Source organism: Pelophylax lessonae, assembly GCF_965119305.1.
Source record: "Pelophylax lessonae genome assembly, chromosome: 3".
Taxonomy (NCBI): domain Eukaryota; kingdom Metazoa; phylum Chordata; class Amphibia; order Anura; family Ranidae; genus Pelophylax; species Pelophylax lessonae.
In genome coordinates this window covers 12,754,998-12,774,792 of record NC_138770.1, presented here as the reverse complement: position 1 = coordinate 12,774,792, position 19,795 = coordinate 12,754,998, and the positions used below count along the sequence as shown (strand labels likewise).

The following is a 19,795-nucleotide window of genomic DNA, read 5'->3' as shown; positions in this document are numbered from 1 at the left end:
TACACACTGTAAGATTTAGAGAAGACTTTATCCTTCAGATTGACATTTTCTATGTAGTGCAAGGGCCTGCCTGATTGCATACAAATTGAAAGTGTTGAGGTTTGACCTCATATTATATGGTTTGGTTAAGTCTACAGGAAAAAGTCTTGAAAAATTCTTAGTTTATGGCCCATTAAGCTGCCAAGGCCGGAGCTTTGCACTTTGCATGCTGCTTGTACTGGTGATGTGAGGGGTTGTAATGTAGAGTAGGGATGTGACAGTGTTGTGTTGAGGTGTGAGGCAAATGTAGTGTTGGACTATGAGGGTCTGTGTTGTTGAAATATGGAGAGAGTCCAATATCAGACACCTATGTTTATTGGTCAAGAAATTGTAAGAACCATGGTAAATATGTAAAGAATTGCATCTCAAGAAAACTAGGACCACACTCATAAAATCAAAATTGTGTTGGTTCCATTAATGTGCTTGAAATTTGGGTAGGACACCCCCCCCCCCCCCCCCAAATTCAAGATAGTTTAAAAAAACTCTAAAAAAAATGAGAGTGAAAAGAGATCCCAAGTGTAGTGATTGTTGGGATTTGAACCCATGACGTTGTTAACTGCAGTGAAGTTGCAAAGCACTTAGCTATTGTGCAGAATAAAGCTGTTTGGTGGAAAAAAAAGGAGTGTGTAAAGGCTAAAAAGCACATATAGCTAAATTACTAAACATTGTATGGAATCTGGGAAGAAGACCATGGTAAAATTGTGAGGTTTCATCTTGACCTGAAGTAGTGTAGGGGTTTGGTCACTTGCCTTTGCTACTTTCAATCATAAGATCGATTCGACACACAGACAAGATCATAAAACCACTTAAAATGATGTAAGTTTGCAAGTGCTTCTGAGTGTAACATTATTTAGCAATATATATGATGTAATCCGTTACATTTTTGAAATATAAACAAAAGAAGAAAATAAAAAAGTTAGGTGGAGATGGTAAGCCTCGAACCTACAGCAGAGGGAGATGAATTACAGACATGATGTGTGCACTAATCCACTAGCCCACATCGCTATGTGAATCTGCTATAAGCACGAAGACATAAGTTTGCGAATTTGCAAAGCCGCGATCGTAAGTGAATACCGCTGACGGCGGAATTCATTATTGCTGTTTCACTAGCCAATTCGCCGCAGCGCCATTTAATTGATTTGAAAGTGGCGAAACTGAAACACGTCATGGATGTCTGAAGCTGCAGTTTCTTTAAATCCGGCCCAATATATCTGTATATATCACAGAAAATGAATAAATAAGCAGTTCATGCATCCATAGTGCCATAAAGCAATAAGGTGCTTAGATACGTGAAAATAAATATATAAATAATTGCACTCAGATGTGGGTGAACATAATAATCAATAAATTAAAAAGAATTTGTCCATGTGCAAAAAGTGCAAAGGTGCTTCAAAATGGTGACTCTTGTGATTCTCCAATGTTGCCAATAGGGAAAGTGTGTCACTAAAGTGAGCTAATCCACAAATAGGTGCAATGGCCACTCACCTCCAAATACACCATTAAAGGTGTTTTGTGATATAGATCATCAGGCTAAGGCAACGGGTCTTCCTCCACAGATGGGGCTCTAGTGGGGCCACTAATATATCCGGAAGCTATTAGGTTTTCATTGCGTTGTATAGCACTCATTAATGAAGCCAGGCGTGCGATCTGGCTTAAAGCCTGGGCGGGGGACGCGGCTTCTAAGGCCAAGTTGTGTTCGCTACTTTTCAAGGGGGGCTTAATCTTCGATGAAGATTTATATTCGGTATTGGAAAAGTCGGCAGATAAGAAAGATTTTCCTAATCCGAAGAAACAGCAGTTCAATAAGCCTTTTCGTTCTTTCAGGAAGAATAATCAAAAAGGCATAGCCAGGAAGGACCAAAGCAGGCCCTGGCAACAAGGGAAAGGCAATTGTCGAGGGGGATTTTTGTTTAATCACTCCCAGACCAAAGACAAAAAACAATGACTCTCTTTGCACAGTAAGGGGGAGGCGGGGGGCCTTCTTACCCTTCTGGCAAAGGGTTACAGCCAACAAATGCATTCTGGATCTAATCCAGAATGGATACAAAACAGAATTTCCTCAAGTGCCCCCAGTTTGTTTTTTGGTGACCCCCGCTAACTTCGGACCCAATCGCGGCGGGTGCCATGGTCTTATCCAGGAGTTTCTGGATCAGAGGGTCATTTCCCCCATTCCTCAAGTTCGAGGCTACGGGGGATTATTTTCTCACGTATTCATCAGAATAAAGCCATCAGGAAAATACAGATTAATTATGAATTTAAAAGAAGTCAACAACAGTGTTTTGTACAAAAAATTTAAGATGGACACGATATTTACAACAAGTAAGCTGTTGTTCAGAAACACTTTTATGGCAACAATCGATCTGAGGGGAGCCCTACGCCGAAAAAAAAACGGTGTGGGGTCCACTATAAAAATCCAGACCCTTATCTGAGCATGCAGCCCGGCAGGCCAGGAAAGGGGAGGGGATGAACGAGCGGCCCCACCCCCCCTGGACCATACCAGGCCACACACCCTCAACATGGGGGGGGGGGTGTGGGTGCTTTGGGGCAGAGGGGGCTCTGCACATTCACATAGGGATGGGGTCTGGGATCTGGGGGGCCCCCTTGTTAAAGGGGGTTTCCAGATTCTGATAAGCCCCCTGCCCGCAGACCCACAGATTCACCGCCCAGGGTTGTCGGGAAGAGGCCCTTGTCCTCATCAACATGGGGACAAGGTGCTTTGGGGTGGGCGGTGCAGAGCCCCCCTGCCCCAAAGCACCCACACCCCCCCATGTTGATGGCGTGTGGCCTGGTATGGTCCAGGGGGGTGGGGCTTTTTGCTCGTCCCCTTTCCAGGCCTGCCGGGCTGCATGCTCGGATAAGGGTCTGGTATGGATTTTTGGGGGGACCCCACGCCTTTTTTTTTCGGCGTGGGGCTCCCCTCAAAATCCATACAAGACCTAAAGGGCCTGGTATGGAACCTGGTGGGGACCCCCACGCCGTTTTTTTCCTAGTTCCCCCTCAAGATTCTCAGAGCGCAAGTCGGATCATCCTGATCTGACTTGCGATGCGCCTTCCATTCAAATCAATAGGCTCCCATAGGGAACCATTGATTTTGAATGGAGGCAGAAAAAAACGCTGCTAAAAGCAACATGGCCAAACGTGCAATAACGCCAATGGAAACAGCTACTAAAAGCACGTTTTTTCAGCTGCTTTTTCCTGGTGTTAGAAGTGGCTCTGCAGCTCATTTTTTCTGACGCCCTGTGTGCATGGGCCCTTACCGTCTGGATCTCCTTTTGGCTAGCGACCAGGCTTTTGGGAGAAAAGTGCTGCAGGCTGTAGTCCCTCCCTAAGCAGGTATGGTTTCTATTATGATGTTCTCAATTAGGCCGTCCTGGAAGACGACTTGGGAAAAACGAAGTTGTTACCTGTTAACTTGATTTCCAGTCATCTTTCAGGATGGCGCTGCTTCCCGCACTATCTAGGATGTGTGTATTATGGGTGGTAAGTGTGAGGTTTAATGGCCTTAGGTTATTTATTATTACTGAGGGGGACTGACTGCCTCTCACCTGTATTAAAACTAATGTAGATTGAGTTTCCTGTGCTAGGTGGGAGGAGCCTATATCTCAATTAAGCCGTCCTGGAAGGGGACTGGAAATCAAGTTAAAATAACTTTGTTTTTTATGAACTTGTTATGTGTATTGTAACCGAATAAAACTAGGAATTCTCCAGGGATTCATGATATAATCATTATATAAATGTAACCCACATTATTTACTGTAAAAGATGAAAAATATGTATTCTATGTAATATGTATCCACCAAGAATCTCATTTTTAGCACTTTTATGAATTTTGCTCTTTGTGTTTTTTGTAAAAGAAATACAATTATTATTCCAGATTTTCCCTTTTATGAATGGAACCCGCTGTGTTCATTGAAACAGATACAAATTATATACCGGTATCTCTGTGAGAAGATTTTATAAGCCTATATTAATGCCATTCACTTTGTTTATTGTAACAGATAAAAATGATACAATCTTCAGGGATTTGTTATATAGTCATTGTGTGAAGGGAACTTGATTTGTTTTTTGTGACAGATAAAAAATCTGTGTCTTCCAGGGATTTATTTTATATTATAGAATAGAAACAGCTGAGTTCATTGTCACAGGTAAAAAAAAGTATTCTCCAGGGATTTATGTTCTTTTTTTAGTATGAAGGAAATTCACAGTACATAATGCAACAGATGAAATAAAGTAATATTGTAACAGAATAAAAATATGTATTATCTAGGATTCATAATATAACTGTTATATTAATGTAAGCCTTATTTATTGGAGAAGATCCAAAAATATTTATCCTTTAAGAATTCGTTTTTAACCTTTTTGTGAATTTTGATCTATTGATTTTTATTTTTAATTTTCTTTTAACTTCAGCTGCTTTTCCCAGCATGATATTCGCCATCTTCAACACAGCTGGTTTTATGAATGTTTCACCAATGGTGTGTGGTTTGCCCTGCTTTGCAATCAGGTAAGCAACTTTGTACGATGCTATGAGGATCAGTTTGTTGATGGGTACAAAGCCGAGAACAGGCAGACTAGTCTTTTCATCGAATCTGGCTCTCCTCACCTTGAATTCAGCGAGCGTTGTGTTCTTGTATTTTCCATCTCCATGCAGCTTAACCACTTGCCTACAGTGCACTTTCACCCCCTTCCTGCCCAGACCGATTTTCAGCTTTCAGCGCTCTCACACTTTGACTGAGAATTACTCAGTCATGCAACACTGTACCCATACAAAAATTGTGTCCTTTTTTTCACACAAATAGAGCTTTCTTTTGATGGTATTTGATCAATACTGGGTTTTTTATTTTTTGTGCTATAAATAAAAAAAGACTGAAAATATTGTGAAAAAACGCATTTTTCTTTGTTTCTGTCATAAAATTTTGCAAATTAGTAATTTTTCTTCACAAATTTTGGCCAAAATTTATACTGCTACTTATCTTTGGTAAAAATAACCCAAGTAAGTGTATATTATTTGGTCTTTTTGAAAGTTATAGAGTCCACAAGCTATGGTGCGAATCATTGAAAATTGATCACACTTGATCACACCTGATGTACTGAAGGCCTATCTCATTTCTTGAGGCACTAAAAAGTCAGGAAAGTACAAATACCCCCCAAATGACCCCTTTTTGGAAAGTAGACATTCCAAGGTATTTAATAAGGGGCATGGTGAGTTTTTTGAAGTTGTAATTTTTTCCCACAATGCTTTGCAAAATGAAGATTTTTTTTTTTTTTTTTACAAATTGCCGTATTAACAGGTTATTTCTCTCACACAGCACATGTATACTTGCAACTACACCCCAAAACACATTCTACTACTCCTCCTGAGTATGGAGATACCACATGTGTGAGACTTTTTCACAGCCTGGCCACATACAGAGGCCTAACATCCAAGTAGCCCCGTCCGGCATTCTAGGAGCACAAATTACACATATAATTTCCTGACAACCTATCGCACTTTTGAAGGCCCTGGAGCACCAGGACAATGGAAACCCCCATAAAATTACCCCATTTTGGAAAGCAAACAGCCCAACGTATAATTTTTGAGGCATAATGAGTCTTTTGAATATGTCATTTTTTTCCACAAGTTTTTGGAAAATGTGGAAAGAAAATGAAAACACATTTTTTTTACACAAAGCTGTCCATTTATGCAATATTTCTAACACATAGCATGTACATAGCAAAAATTGCACCCCAAAATACATTCTGCTATTCCTCCTGAGTATGGCGATACCACATGTGTAACACTTTTTCACAGCCTGGCCACACACAGAGGCCTAACATCCAAGTAGCGCTTTACACAAAGTTGTCCATTTATCCACTTTAAGACTGGGCCTATTTTTGACACTTGGTGTTTACAAGCTAAAATCATTTTTTTTTTGCTAGAAAACTACTTAGAACCCCCAAACATTATATATTTTTTTTTAGCAGAGACCCTAGAGAATAAAATGGAGATTGTTGCAATATTTTTTATCACACCATATTTGCGCAGCAGTCTTCCAAATGCGATTTTTTTGAAAAAAAATTCACTTTTTTGAACTAAAACATAAGAAAACAGTAAATTTAGCACAATTTTTTTCCATAATATGAAAGATAATGTTACGCCGAGTAATTAGATACCCAACATGTCATGCTTCAAAATTGTGCACGCTCACAGAATGGCGCCAAACATTGGTACTTAAAAATCCCCATAGGCAACATTTTAAAAATTTCTGCAGGTTACTAGCTTAGAGTTACAGAGAAGGTCTATGGCTCAAATTATTGCTCTCGCTCTAACGATCGCGACGATACCTCACATGTATGGTTTGAACACCGTTTACATATGTGGGCGGGACTTGCGTATGCGTTTGCTTCTGCGCGCGAGCTAATGGAGGCAGGGCGCTTTAATTTTTTTTTTTTTTTCCTATTTATTTTATTTATTATTTTTTTATTTTTACAGTTTAAAAAAAAAAAAATGTTTTGATCATTTTTATTCCTATTACAAGGAATGTAAACATCCCTTGTAATAGAAATAGGCATGACAGGTCCTCTTTATTGTGAGATCTGGGGTCAAAAAGACCTCACACCTCACAACTACACTAAAAAAGAAAAAAAAAAAAAAAAATTGTTGAAAGAGGAAAAAAAAAAAAAAGCAAAAAAAAAAGCGGCCCTTTAAACCGGTTGCTAGGCAACGTCTTTTGACGTAGCTCCGGTCCTCCAAGACCATAGAGTTGAGTGAGGGCCATCTTGCCCTCACTCGACTTCCTGTCTCTGAGGATCCGGGACCGGATAGTTTTCCCCGCTGCCGGCGGGTCCGGTAAGCTGGGAAAACGTCTGGGACGCGGCAGGAGGGGGGGGGGGCACCTCTTCCCCTGCACCGTAAGGGTAATTCCGCGGCGAATCCGCCACTGGGACCACCCTTATCTGAAAGCCGACCGCCCGCCGTTTCAAAAAATACCGGGGTTATGGGGGCTATCTGCTGCCATAACTCCAGTATTTAGCTTTTAATGGCCGACGCATATAGTCGTTAGGCGGTCAGTAAGTGATTGCATGTATATGACAAACAGGTGACGATGACTGATGGGGTGACAGGTGACAATGACTGATGGGGTGACAGGTGACGATGACTGATGGGGTGACAGGTGACGATGACTGATGGGGTGACAGGTGACGATGACTGATGGGGTGACAGGTGATGATGATTGATGAGGTGACAGGCGACGATGATTGATGAGGTGACAAGTGACGATGATTGATGGGGTGACAGATGACAATCACTGACGGGGTGACATGTGACGATGATTGATGGGGTGACAAGTGACGATCACTGATGGGGTGTCAAGTGACGATGATTGATAGGGTGACAGATGACGATGACTGATGGGGTGACAGGTGACGATGTTTGATGGGGTGACAGGTGACGGTGATTGATGGGGTGACAGGTGACGGCCGATGGTCACTGATGGGTGACAGGTGACGGGCGATGGTGCACGGCGGTACTGATGGCAGTCTCTGGTGACCGGTGAATTTTAGGCTATGTTCACATGTGAGCGCAGCGATCACGGGCAGAATCACTGCGATTCTGCCCGTGATCCAGAAATCATTGCAAATGGCGGGACGCCTGTGCGTTGCCCGTGATTTGCAATAGCACCCCAAACGCTGTGCGATGTTGCTGCGATTTCCGCCTGCCGAATCGAGGTAACATCACGCAAACAACGCATGACGCCCCAAAGAAACTCTTGTACCTTTTTTGGGCGTCATGCGATGTTTGCGCGATGTTACCGCGATTCGGCAGGCGGAAATGGCGGCAACATCGCACAGCGTTTGGGGTGCTATTGCAAATCAGGGGCAACGCACAGGCGTCCCGCGATTTGCAATGATTTCCGGATCGCGGGCAGAATCGCAGTGATTCTGCCTGCGATCGCTACTCTCACATGTGAACGTAGCCTTATGGGTGTCAATTTCTGGGCACTGATGAGGTGACTGTTGGGTGACAGGTGACATTGGGGGGGGCTGAGGACTGTGTGTGGGGGACCTTTATTAGTGTGATTTTACTTTTTACAGGTACACAGAGCAGTAACTCAATGTTTCTAGCTCTTCTCCCCTCACACTGGAAGCTGTATGAGGGGAGAAGAGCTAGTAACACTGAGTTACTGCTCTTTGTTTACATTTTGTGATCGGCTGTGAATAGATTCACAGCCGATCACATAGTAAACAGTCACTGTCAGTGACTGCTTACTACCGCCGGTGACAGCTGTGTTCCTACGGAACACAGTGCCACCGACATGACCGCGCTGCGCGCTCCCGATCGCGCATGCGCGGTCATCTCCCGGCCGCCTCCATTGTGATCGGCTGTGTCATTGGAACACAGCCGATCACGTGGGAAACAGCCATGCCTATTGGCTGTTTCCCCCCTGTCGGTGACCCGCTGTGTCCCGGGGACACGCCGACACCGGCAGTGCACGGCGGCGCGCCCGCGATCGCGCGCCTGCCGTGCATTTACTGGGTCACGTCATATGACGTCCGCCCAGGATAATAGCCGCACCGTCCCGCCGTCATATGACGGCGGGCGGGCGGTAAGTGGTTAAGGAAGTGTTCTCTTAGTTTTGCCAGTGCTAGACTAGAATTGCTCAACTTGGCATTGCAAATCATGCAGTTAGGACGCTGACTCCCATCACGTTCCGTTATACATGTGAATCCATATTGTACATATTCATCCTACCACTTTCTTTTTTTGCTCGACATAGTTAGTATGAAGGGATTAAAATATTAAGAAAGAAATCACACGACGTACCATCATGACAGTTACAATTCGACTACTGGGCGCGCCAAATTCCCTGCAGCACAGATAGGCCAAGCGATGTTGCATGATCACCTGCAGCCAATGAGCGGGGCGTGTCATCACGAATCATATGAGTCGTGTGTGTGTCTTGACCTCCGCCGAACCCTCGAGAATGACTCACCGAACCCCTGGGGTTCGATCGAACTCAGGTTAAGAACCACTGATCTATAAGGAAGAGTTGTATACACTTACAGTATATTGATATGATCCACTTTGTTTATTGTAACAAAAAAATATTATGCAATATCAATAATTTTTTTTTTTTTTTATATATAAAACGCTTATTTGAAGGCAGCTCATTTTATAATCCTCATATAAAATAAATCCTTTATTTGTGGGAAATAAAAAAGATGTATCCTCCTTGGGACCCTTTAGGGCTTCATTTAACTACTTCCCTACTGGGGCAATTCTGACATTTCTCTCCTACATGGAAAAATCATCATTTTTTCCTGCTACAAAATTACTTAGAACCCCCCAACATTTTATATATATATATATATATATATATATATATATATATATTTTTTTTTTTTTTAAGCAGAGGCCCTACAGAAAAAAATGGTGGGTTTCAAAAAAATACACTTTAATGAATTTTAGTGTACAAAAAACAAACAAACAATATAATAACCTTTTGACAAAATGTAAAAAATGATTTTATGCTGACAATATAAATACCTAACATGTCACATGTAACCATTTGTCGACCGCCTAACGTACTTTTACTGTGGCAAATCAGCTCCCCTGTGTGAAATCACGTACTTGTTCATGCGGGGGCTCCAGGGGGCAGGCACGTGTTGCCAGAGGCGGGATCATGCACTGATTGGCTAAAGGGGGAGCCATTTAGCAGCTACGGCTCCAGCCACCAGTTCCTGAGATACACAGAACGGCGGTCTGCCAATATAAACAAGGCAAATCGGCATTCTGACAGGGAGGAAGGTAGAGATCTTGTGCTTCTGCTAAGCAGGAACATGGATCTCTGCCTTCCCCCAGTAATAGCACCTCCCCCACACAGTTAGAAAGCACCCTCAAGGGAAACATTTAACCCTTTGATTGCCCCTGATGTTAACCCCTTCACTGCCAGTATCATTAGTACAGTGCATATTTTTAGCTCTGATCACTGTAATAATGTCACTGGTCCCCAAAAAAGTGTCAGTTCGGTGTCTGATTTGTCCGCCGCAATGTTGCAGTCCTGCTAAAAATCCCTGCTCTCCGCCATTACTAGTAAAAAAATGAATTACAAAATTCCATAAAAATATCCCATCGTTTGTCGACATGATAACCTTTGCGCAAACCAGTATTTGACGCTTATTGGGATTTTTTTTTACCAAAAACCTGTAGCAGAATACATATTGGCCTAAACTGATGAAGAAATTCGATTTTTACATTTTTTTTTTATTGGATGTTTTATAACAGAAAGTAAAAATATATATATATATATTTTTACACAATTGTCGCTCTTTTTTTGTGTTCAGCACAAAAAATAAAAAAGGCAGAGGTGATCAAATCATATGATCAGCATATTTATAGCACTGATTACTGCAGTAATGTCACTGGTCCCCCTGAAAAGTGTCAAAAATGTCAGTTAGGGGTCCGATCTGTCTGCCGCAATGTCGCAGTCCCACTAAAAATCGCAGATCGCCACCATTACTAGTAAAAAATAAATAAAATAAATAAAAATGACATAAACCTTTCCCCTAGTTTGTAGACACGATAACTTTTGTGAAAACCAATCAATATACTCTTATTGGGATTTTTTTTTACCAAAAACATGTAGCAGAATACAAGTTGGCCTAAAATGATGAAACAATTTGATTTTTAGATTTTTTTTATTGGTAATGTTTTATAGCAGAAAGTAAAAAGTGTTGTTTTTTTTTTTCAGAATTTTCATTCTTTTTTTGTTTATAGCGCAAAAAAAATTAAAATCGCAGAGGTGATCAAATACCACCAAAAGAAAGCTTTATTTGTGGGAAAAAAGGACATCAATTTTATTTGGGTGCAGTGTCGCATGACCGCACAATTGTCAGTTAAAATGACGCAGTACTGTATCACAAAAAATGGCCTGCTCATTAAGGGGGTACAACCTTCCGGGGCTGAAGTGGTTAAAAAGGGGTACAAACAATGTTGCCTTAACTCCAAAGCATAAAAAGTGCAGAAAATAAAAATAAAGTCTGTAATAAAGATATGTGAAAAAATAAAGGTGCGCTGATAAACGTGCATCAAGCTGCTACCAAGATGTGTAGGTAAATATGTGTAGAAAAGAATTGGTGCGCTAAACTTACAATATCACAAATGACAATGCATACAAAAGTATAATATTTGTGAAGAATTCAAAATATAAAGTCCATTCTCTTATGACAACGTGCCAATAAATAAACTTTGTAGTGACTTGAAACGAAATGTGAGTCCTGTAACTTAATCAAATGTGAATGACCACCACGTGGAACGATCCCCACCACCGACAAGCTGTTCTTCTTACCAGATAGACAGATTAATACGTGAGTTAAAAGTGTTAGACGACCACTCACTCCCCATGCAGCTTCACCCGAAGTGTGTGTATAAGCCGCTTACCAGATAACAATATGGTTTGAACGTGGGAATGTAATCTCCTCTTTTCAGAATGTAGGCTGTCTGTTGGTATGACGATCCGAATACAGAGTATAATGTCTCCTTGTGGCTCCGCAACGAATATGTAAAGAATGCAAGAGGACCAATAGTGCATCACCCCCGATTTATTAAAACGATACAAGCAATTGCACTTACATGTCTCTTATGGATCACAGGCATACACGTTGATTGTTTGCAGGAACGCTCCCGTGTCCGGCTGCAGCAACGGACGAGCGGGATGACGCGAGTGACGGCGCGACACGCCTCCTCTCTGATGCGAGACTTCCACCGAGATAGGAGGGACGTGCGCGCCGTCACGCTCGTCAATATATACCTCCTAGATTGAATGACCACTTCCGGTGTCCGCAAGTATCACACAGGAAGTGTTTACATCCGACATAAGAATCGGTGGGATGAGTTAGAATTATAGCTAAAAGGATTATTAAATAAAACTCATTTATTAGTATGTTTAAAAACAATAGTAATTAATTCTAATCAACCTTATTTTATTGATGGGTGTGTTATTGAACCGTGCTAGTATTTACTTCCGGTCCACTCTATTTAATGCATACCAAGCTCCGGACACCGGAAATAACATTCCTAGACGCTATTCCATGGGGACATAGCTGTGTACCACACGTATATGTTGTTTCTTATTTGTAATACATGTCTAGCTTAGTATGCATGCAAAAACATATACATAAAGGACATGTTTGAATTTAAGTTGAACTTTTAAAATTATGAAGACATAAAAATTGAAAAATTTAAATTTTTTTTTTAAAAATTATTTGTAAAATGAATTAACATAAAATATGTAAAAATGAAATTTTGGAGTGAAGGAGTGAAAAAATACTTTAGCTGTTGTTAATATGAGCATTGATGTCCCACTCTACATTTAACCCCAAGGGCCGATAACATCTAAGCTCATATATCCAGAAGGAATATAATAAAGATATCAGAGTCCACAAGTGAAATAAAATTATAATTTAAAAAATAAAAATGTGCAACAGGTGTATGCAGCAGAAACAGTGGTGACCCCACCCACTCTCCAAAGAGAAATCCAAAATATTGTGTAATTTCCTCCACCAGGTAACACCGTATAGGCTCACCAGATGGATAGGACCCTCTCCACCAGGTAACACCGTATAGGCTCGCCAGATGGATTGGGCCCTCTCCACCGGGTAACACCGTATAGGCTCACCAGATGGATAGGACCCTCTCCACCAGGTAACACCGTATAGGCTCACCAGATGGATAGGACCCTCTCCACCAGGTAACACCGTATAGGCTCACCAGATGGATAGGACCCTCTCCACCAGGTAACACCATATAGGCTCACCAGATGGACAGGACCCTCTCCAACAGGTAACACCATATACACTCACCAGATGGATAGGATCTCTCCACCAGGAAACACCATATAGGCTCACCAGATTGATAGAACCCTCTCCCCCAGGTAACACCGTATAGGCTCACCAGATTGATAAGACCCTCTCCACCAGGTAACACCGTATAGGCTCACCAGATGGATAGGACCCTCTCCACCACGTAACACCATATAGACTCACCAGATGGATAGGAACCTCTCTACCAGGTAACACCGCATAGGCTCACCAGATGGACAGGACCCTCTCCACCAGGTAACACTGTATAGGCTCACCAGATGGACAGGACCCTCTCCACCAGGTAACACTGTATAGGCTCACCAGATGGACAGGACCCTCTCCACCAGGTAACACCGTATAGGCTCACTAGATGGATAGGACCCTCTCCGCCAGGTAACACCATATAGGCTCACCAGATGGATAGGACCCTCTCCACCAGGTAACACCATATAGGCTCACCAGATGGATAGGACCCTCTCCACCAGGTAACACTGTATAGGCTCACCAGATGGATAGGACCTTCTTATTACAGAAAGGACAAAGTACGATTAGAACATCAGACAACGTGCGGGTCTCCTTGATGTAGTCATCAACAGGTAAAAGGTGCCAAAACCATCTCAGGGGACACTCAGTGTAACTCCTCAATCACATATACATCCAGGGATTTCACATATCAAAGACAAAGCAAGAGGCTCCTCACAGTGTAAACCGGTAAAAGTCTTGTTTTATTATAGAGATGAAAAAACACTCACATTTATCAAGATAAAAAGCGCTGCCAGTGAAAGCAATCCCGTGGCAATTTAGCTGCTAGGATTTCGTTTTCATTAAAGAGCATCGCTGGTAGAAAAAAAATATACTGAGATGATTCCTGTAGCTGCAAGCATCATCCTGGTATTACCTGACATCCATTTTATTACACTTAAATGGAACCCACTATGTTTATTGTAACAGGAAATTATTTGTATCCTTCAGAGTTCTATCTAATTTAACATTTATATTTTGGGCATTCACCTTTTTTTTTTAGGGTTAGCAGATATGAAATGCATTATGGAAATGTATCCTAAAACCTTTTATAAATTTAATTTTAAAATAAAAATATATATCCTCTGATGTACAGTATAACCCTTACATGAATGTAATCCATTATTTCTATAAAAATTATATATTATCTACAAATTAATTTTAAAATCTTTATATGAATGGATCACTGTGATTATTGTAGCAAATAAAAAATAATATTTATCCTCCATGGACATGTATTGTAAAAGTAAAAAAAAAAAAAAAATCAGTCCTTAGAATCATTTTATAACCCTTATGCTTATTATAAAAATAATAACAAAATATATCCTTTTATAAAAAGAATTTGCAATGTTTATAGTTACAGAATAAAAAGATGAATTCTCCAGGGAATTGTGATATAGACATTATATGACAATGTTTATTGTAAAATATTTAAAAAAAAATGTGCGTACATATACTGTAATATGTATAAACTCTTTATTTATAGAAAATGACAAATGGAAAGATTGGTAGAAACGTCATATATAGAGTACAATGCACATGAAGTGTATGACTGTCGTGTCTCATAGTTTACATATTTAGAGAGATGATATAATCATTTAGGGGTGAAAAGTATAACAGGGATAGGAGAAGAACGTTTTGGAGTAAAAGTAATTGTGGTAAAAAAATAAGACTGGAGAACAATATATATACTGTATATTACTGGAGGAGGATAGAGAAAAATAAAAGGGGAGATAAGATGAAAATTCAAGTTAGGCTTACCGGTAACTTGTTTTCCAATTGTCTTTCAGGACAGCACCTTGAGAGATGGCTCCTCCCTCTCACCAACAGGAAACACCCCATCCACCAGATTTTAAAAGGAGGCTTCTCCCACCATTCCTCAGTTGTAGAAGAGTACCTCCGGCCCATGCTGGAACACATAAACAGATATGGTTAATAACAGCAAAATTTATACAATAGGGCGAGCTCCTGCTGTCTTTAAAGACTATTGGAAAACAAGTTACCGGTAAGTCTAATTTGAATTTTCCCTTAACGTCTTTCAAGACAGCACCTTGAGAGGATTATCGAGACTTACTTAGCTTAGGGAGGGACCACAGCCTGAAGGACCTTTCTGCCAAAAGCCTGATCCCTGGGTTCACGCTCCCTGGCTTTGAACTGAAGATGAAGCGTTTCCTTCCCCATATCTGCAGCCAACCTCAGGAATCTCTGTGAATGAGAGGCTATGGGGATATGTAGATAGGCATCCCTTAAGTCTACTGATGCCATAAAGCATCATTTGGCTAACAGGGTTCTGACTGTGAAAATTGAGTCCATCCGAAATTTCCTGTACAGAACTGACCTGTTTAGTCGTTTCAAATTGAGGATAAGATGGAAATTCCTCAATGGTTTCTTTATCAGGAATATGTGGGAATAAAACCCCTGATGTTGTTCCTTCAATGGTACTAGACAGACAACTCCCTGTTGCATCAGGTCCTTTAACAGGTCCGTCATAGCCAGGGCTTTGCCTGCATCTCTTGCGAGGTTTGTGACGAAGAACCTTTTGGGCGGAGGCTCCGAAAACTCGATCTTATAGCCTTGGGACAGCATATCCAGAATATACTGACTTCCTGTTATGGCTGCCCAGTATGGGAGGAATTCCCTTAACCTTCCTCCCACCGGCAAAGTCTTGTCATTGCGTTTTGCCGGTCGACGCAGGAGGATGGAACAGAACGCTTCCTTTCCCCCTAGGTCTTTGCGCTGACCAATTTCTTCTCTTCTCCTGGGGCTTGCTATCATGTTGAGTTTTTTTAGGTCTAATAAGCCTCTTAGGTGGCTGTTTTTTCTTTTTGATAGGAAAGGATCTCTTTTTTGTCTGCTGTTCTGTCTAGAACAGAGTCCAACTCAGGACCGAATAGGAGATCCCCTTGGAATGGGATTCCGCACAGCTTGTTTTTGGAAGCTGCGTCTCCAGCCCAAATCTGGCCGGCTTGGTTAGTGCTGCTGACCTTGCCGTCATCTTCACTGATTCTGCTGAAGCATCTGCAATAAACGCTATAGCCGTGGAGAGAGTGGAGAAAGAGTCCAGGATTTCTTGTTTAGGGGAACCTGCTGTAATATGTGCCTTTAACTGGCTAACCCAGTACTCCAAATTCCTGGATACACAGGTCATTGCCATAGCAGGCTTAACATTGCCCATGATGGACTGCCAGGATCTCTTGAGCTGTTGGTCCATCTTCTTGTCCATGGAATCCCTCAAAACTCCCATGTCCTTGAATGCTAGGTCAGTTGACCTAGAGACCTGGGAAAAGGCTGCGTCAATTTTTGGAACCTTATTCCAGGGGGCTCCTGGGTCTTCATCGAAAGGAAAACGCCTCTTAAAGGCTTTGGGGAAGAAGGGTTTCCTATCTGGCTTAGCCCACTCATTTCTGATGGCATCTGAAATGGTTTGATGCACCGGAAAGGTGCGACCCTTAGGTTCACCCAGGCCTGCGTACATCATATCATGCAGGGATAGCTCCTTCTTTTCTTCTTCTAAACCCAAGGTGATATAAACCGCCTTTAAGAGACCATCTACCTGTTCCAAGGACAGCTTATATTTAGAGGGCATATTTTGAACCCCTTCCCCCTCTTCTTCCACTGACTCCTCTTTGGAATGCGACGGGGAATGACATCCTTGGGTGGGAGGAACCACTTCTGTTTCCATGGAAGGAACCGATTGGGAGCCCTGAGAAGAGTGTGAGGCTGATGGCTGACTCAAGGCAGGGATGACCGGAAAGATTGGATGGTAGCATCCGATTCCTTTCTTACAGATGCAATTAAATCGCCACATGCTGAAGATGCTTCTTCTTTTACTAAGGTATCAATACATTGCTGGCAAAGTGTCTTTTTCCAAAGTTCAGACAACTTTGTCTTGCATGAGGGGCATTTCCTCTTAGCTATTATTTCAGAGCTTTTAGTCTGGAAAACATGAAAGAAAAACACACAAAATTCTTTCTAAGGAGTCAACCTATACCTCAGGGCCACCTAGGTGCACAGGAAGACATAAGTTAAGCCCCATGTGCCCTGACAGGCCCCCAGCCACCAGGGGGGATAGTGGAAAAAGGAAGGAGAGAGAACCAACAGTAAGTCAGGTAATACACAGTTACCCCTTACCTGGGCCTTGCTGGTGCCTGTGCCTGTCCCACTCACTGTAGAAGCTGTCTTCATCGCTGGCAGCGTATCCTGTGGCTTTCGGTACCGGTTCCGGAGACCAAAAGCGCACCTACACTGGACTGGAACTGGAATAAGCACCAGCTTGCTCCTCCCCTCTTCCCCTGCGTCGGGCGGAAATTACACCGCGCACCCCCTGCATGAGCGCCGCCCCTCCTGGAAACTTCACTTCTGGCCGGATGAGCATCACTCGATCCGGGTCAAGCGGCGGCAAATTTGAAAAGTAGCGGTGGGAAAGAAAAAAGGCCGCACCGCCAGCCAGAAAGCCATCCAGGGGCTGCGCTCCAAGGGGTCCTGACTCGCCTGAGCACTGAAGGGGAAGAGGGAGCCCATGCCCTGCAGTCGTTCGCGTGAATGGGAGGAAGCAAAAATCTCCAAAAACAGGGTAAGGTGGGCGCAGGGAGCCCGGTCTCTCAGGACAGCACCTTAAGAGCCCCAGACTCCCCACACAGGTGTTCCTCGGCTAGAGGAAACACAAAAACTGATGAATGGTGGGAGAAGCCTCCTTTTAAAATCTGGTGGATGGGGTGTTTCCTGTTTGTGAGAGGGAGGAGACATCTCTCAATGTGCTGTCATGAAAGGGAAAATTGGGGTGAGTCTCTAAGACACGTCCATCCCATCTCTATGTCCAGTACCTGTGCCACCAGATATATAGGAATGAAGATCCCCAGATGGGAGGCTTCATAGAAGATAAAGGGGTTTGGTAGAAGAACCATGGTGTCCATACTTTCCAGTACTTCCCATCTTGATCTTTCAGGATCATTGTGAGGTTTTTCTTCTGTTTGATCTCTGTGATCCTGGCCGATCATTGTGTGATAGTGGGAGGTGAATTCTGTTTCTTTGGAAAATCTTTGGAAAACAAGCTTTGGCAGCCTTAAGAATGTGGCTCTTTCACACAGGCGGACCGTTCAGATCCGCCTGTCAGTTTTTTTTTACGGATCTGAACGGTCCCCCCATGCATCCCTATGGGGCATAGGATGTCAGCGGAGACATGTCCGCTGACTTCCGATCCATCAAATCTGAACGGATGGAAACCCTATTTTCCATCCGTCCAGTGGATCAGATGGGATCGGATGAGAATGGAACGACGGTCCGTTCCCATCCGATTCCCCCATGGGTAATGTATGGGGAACTGACAGCTGTGTCTCCGCACACAGCACGGAGAACAGCTGTTATTCTCCTGCTCAGTGGGGGATCGGCGAATCGATCTCCCGCTGAGATAAACGGAGTTCGTCCGATGGATGGTTAGTGTGAAAGGGGTCTAAGGGTTTGTGTGTCAATGGTGCCAGTGTTGTACAGCTATTTTTACCCCTTGTCTCTCTCTCTTTCAACTCCCCTCTCTCTCACAGTCCCCTCTCTCTTTCCCCTCTCTCAGCCCTACCTCTTATTCTCAACCCCCCTCTTTCTCAGACCCCTTCTCTCTCTCAGCCCCCTCACTCCTTCAGCCCCACTGTTTCTCACCCTACTGTCTCTCTTAGCCCCCTCTCTCTCTCATCTCCCTCTCTCTCAGCCCTGCCTTCAACTCTCATCCCACCCTCTCTCTCTCTCTCTCTCTCTCTCAACCTCTCTATCTCAGTCCCCTCTTACTCTCAGCCTCCTCACTCTCTCTCAGCCCTCCATCTCTCTTTCTTCTCCTCTCTCACCCCCTCTCTCTCAGCCCCCTTCTCTCTCTCTAACCCCTCTTGCTCTCAGCACCCCTCCCTCCCTCTCCCTTGCCCCCTCTCTCTCAACACCCCCTCTCTCTCACCCCCCTCTCTCCATCCCCCTCTCAATTTTAGCCCACATCTCTCAGCCATCTCTTTTTCTCAGCCCCATCTCTCTCCCTCTCACCCTTCTCTCTTTCAATCTCCTATCTCTCTCAGCCCCCCTCTATTAGCCCCCCCTCTCAGCCCCCCCCTCTCTCAGACTCATCTCTCTCTAACCCCCTTTGCTCTCTTCTCCCCTCTCTCACACCCCTCCCTCTCTCAGCCTCCCCCTGTCTCTCAGACTCTCTTTCTTTTGGCCTAACCTCTTTTTCTCAGCCCCCATTTTTTTCTCACCCCCCTCTCGCTCTCAACCCCCTCTCTCTCAGCCCCCCCTCTCTCAACCTTTCAACCCCCCTCTCCCTCAGCCCCACCGTCAATCTCAGCTCACTTTCTCTCTCAGCCCCCCTCTCTCTCTCACCCCCTTCCTCTCTTAGCCCCCCTTTCTCTCACCGCCTCTCTCTCAGCCCTACCTCTTTCTCTCAGCCCCCTCTCTCACCGTAACCCGTAACCCCTCCCTCACTCACAGCTCCCCCTCTCTCTCAGCCCCTCTCTCACAGCTCCCTCTCTCTATCACTCTCTCTGCCCCCTTTCTCCCTTAGCCCTTTAGCCCCAATGTCACTCTCACCCCACTTTCTCTCTCAGCCCCACTCTCTCAGACCCCCTCTCTCTAACACCCTTAATCTCAGCCCCTCTCCCTCTCTCTCAGCCCCCCCCTCTCTCAGCCCTCTCTTTCACCCCCTCTCAGGTCCCCTCTCTGTCAGAACTCCTCTCTTTTTCATCGCTTTCTCGCTCACACACCCCTTTCTCTCTCAACTTCCCTCTCTCTCAGCACCCCCTCTCATCCTACCTCTTTCTCTTGGACCCAATGGTGTGTGTGTGTGTGTGTGTGTGTGTGTGTGTGTGTGTGTGTGTGTGTGTGTGTGTGTGTGTGTGTGTGTGTGTGTGTGTGTGTGTGTGTG

General features: G+C 43.5%; 1 protein-coding gene across 1 annotated transcript in view; it reads right to left on the bottom strand.

The window, feature by feature from the left end:
* LOC309550223 (uncharacterized protein) overlaps positions 1 to 15,678 on the bottom strand; it is a gene marked incomplete at both ends in the record, with an annotated part of 28,746 nt that extends 13,068 nt beyond the window's left edge. Inside the window, one exon of the mRNA XM_082250634.1 lies at positions 15,199 to 15,678. Coding sequence (XP_082106760.1) covers positions 15,199 to 15,678 — 480 coding nt within the window. The remainder of the gene's footprint in view (positions 1 to 15,198) is intronic.
* Positions 15,679 to 19,795: the final 4,117 nt, after the last annotated feature.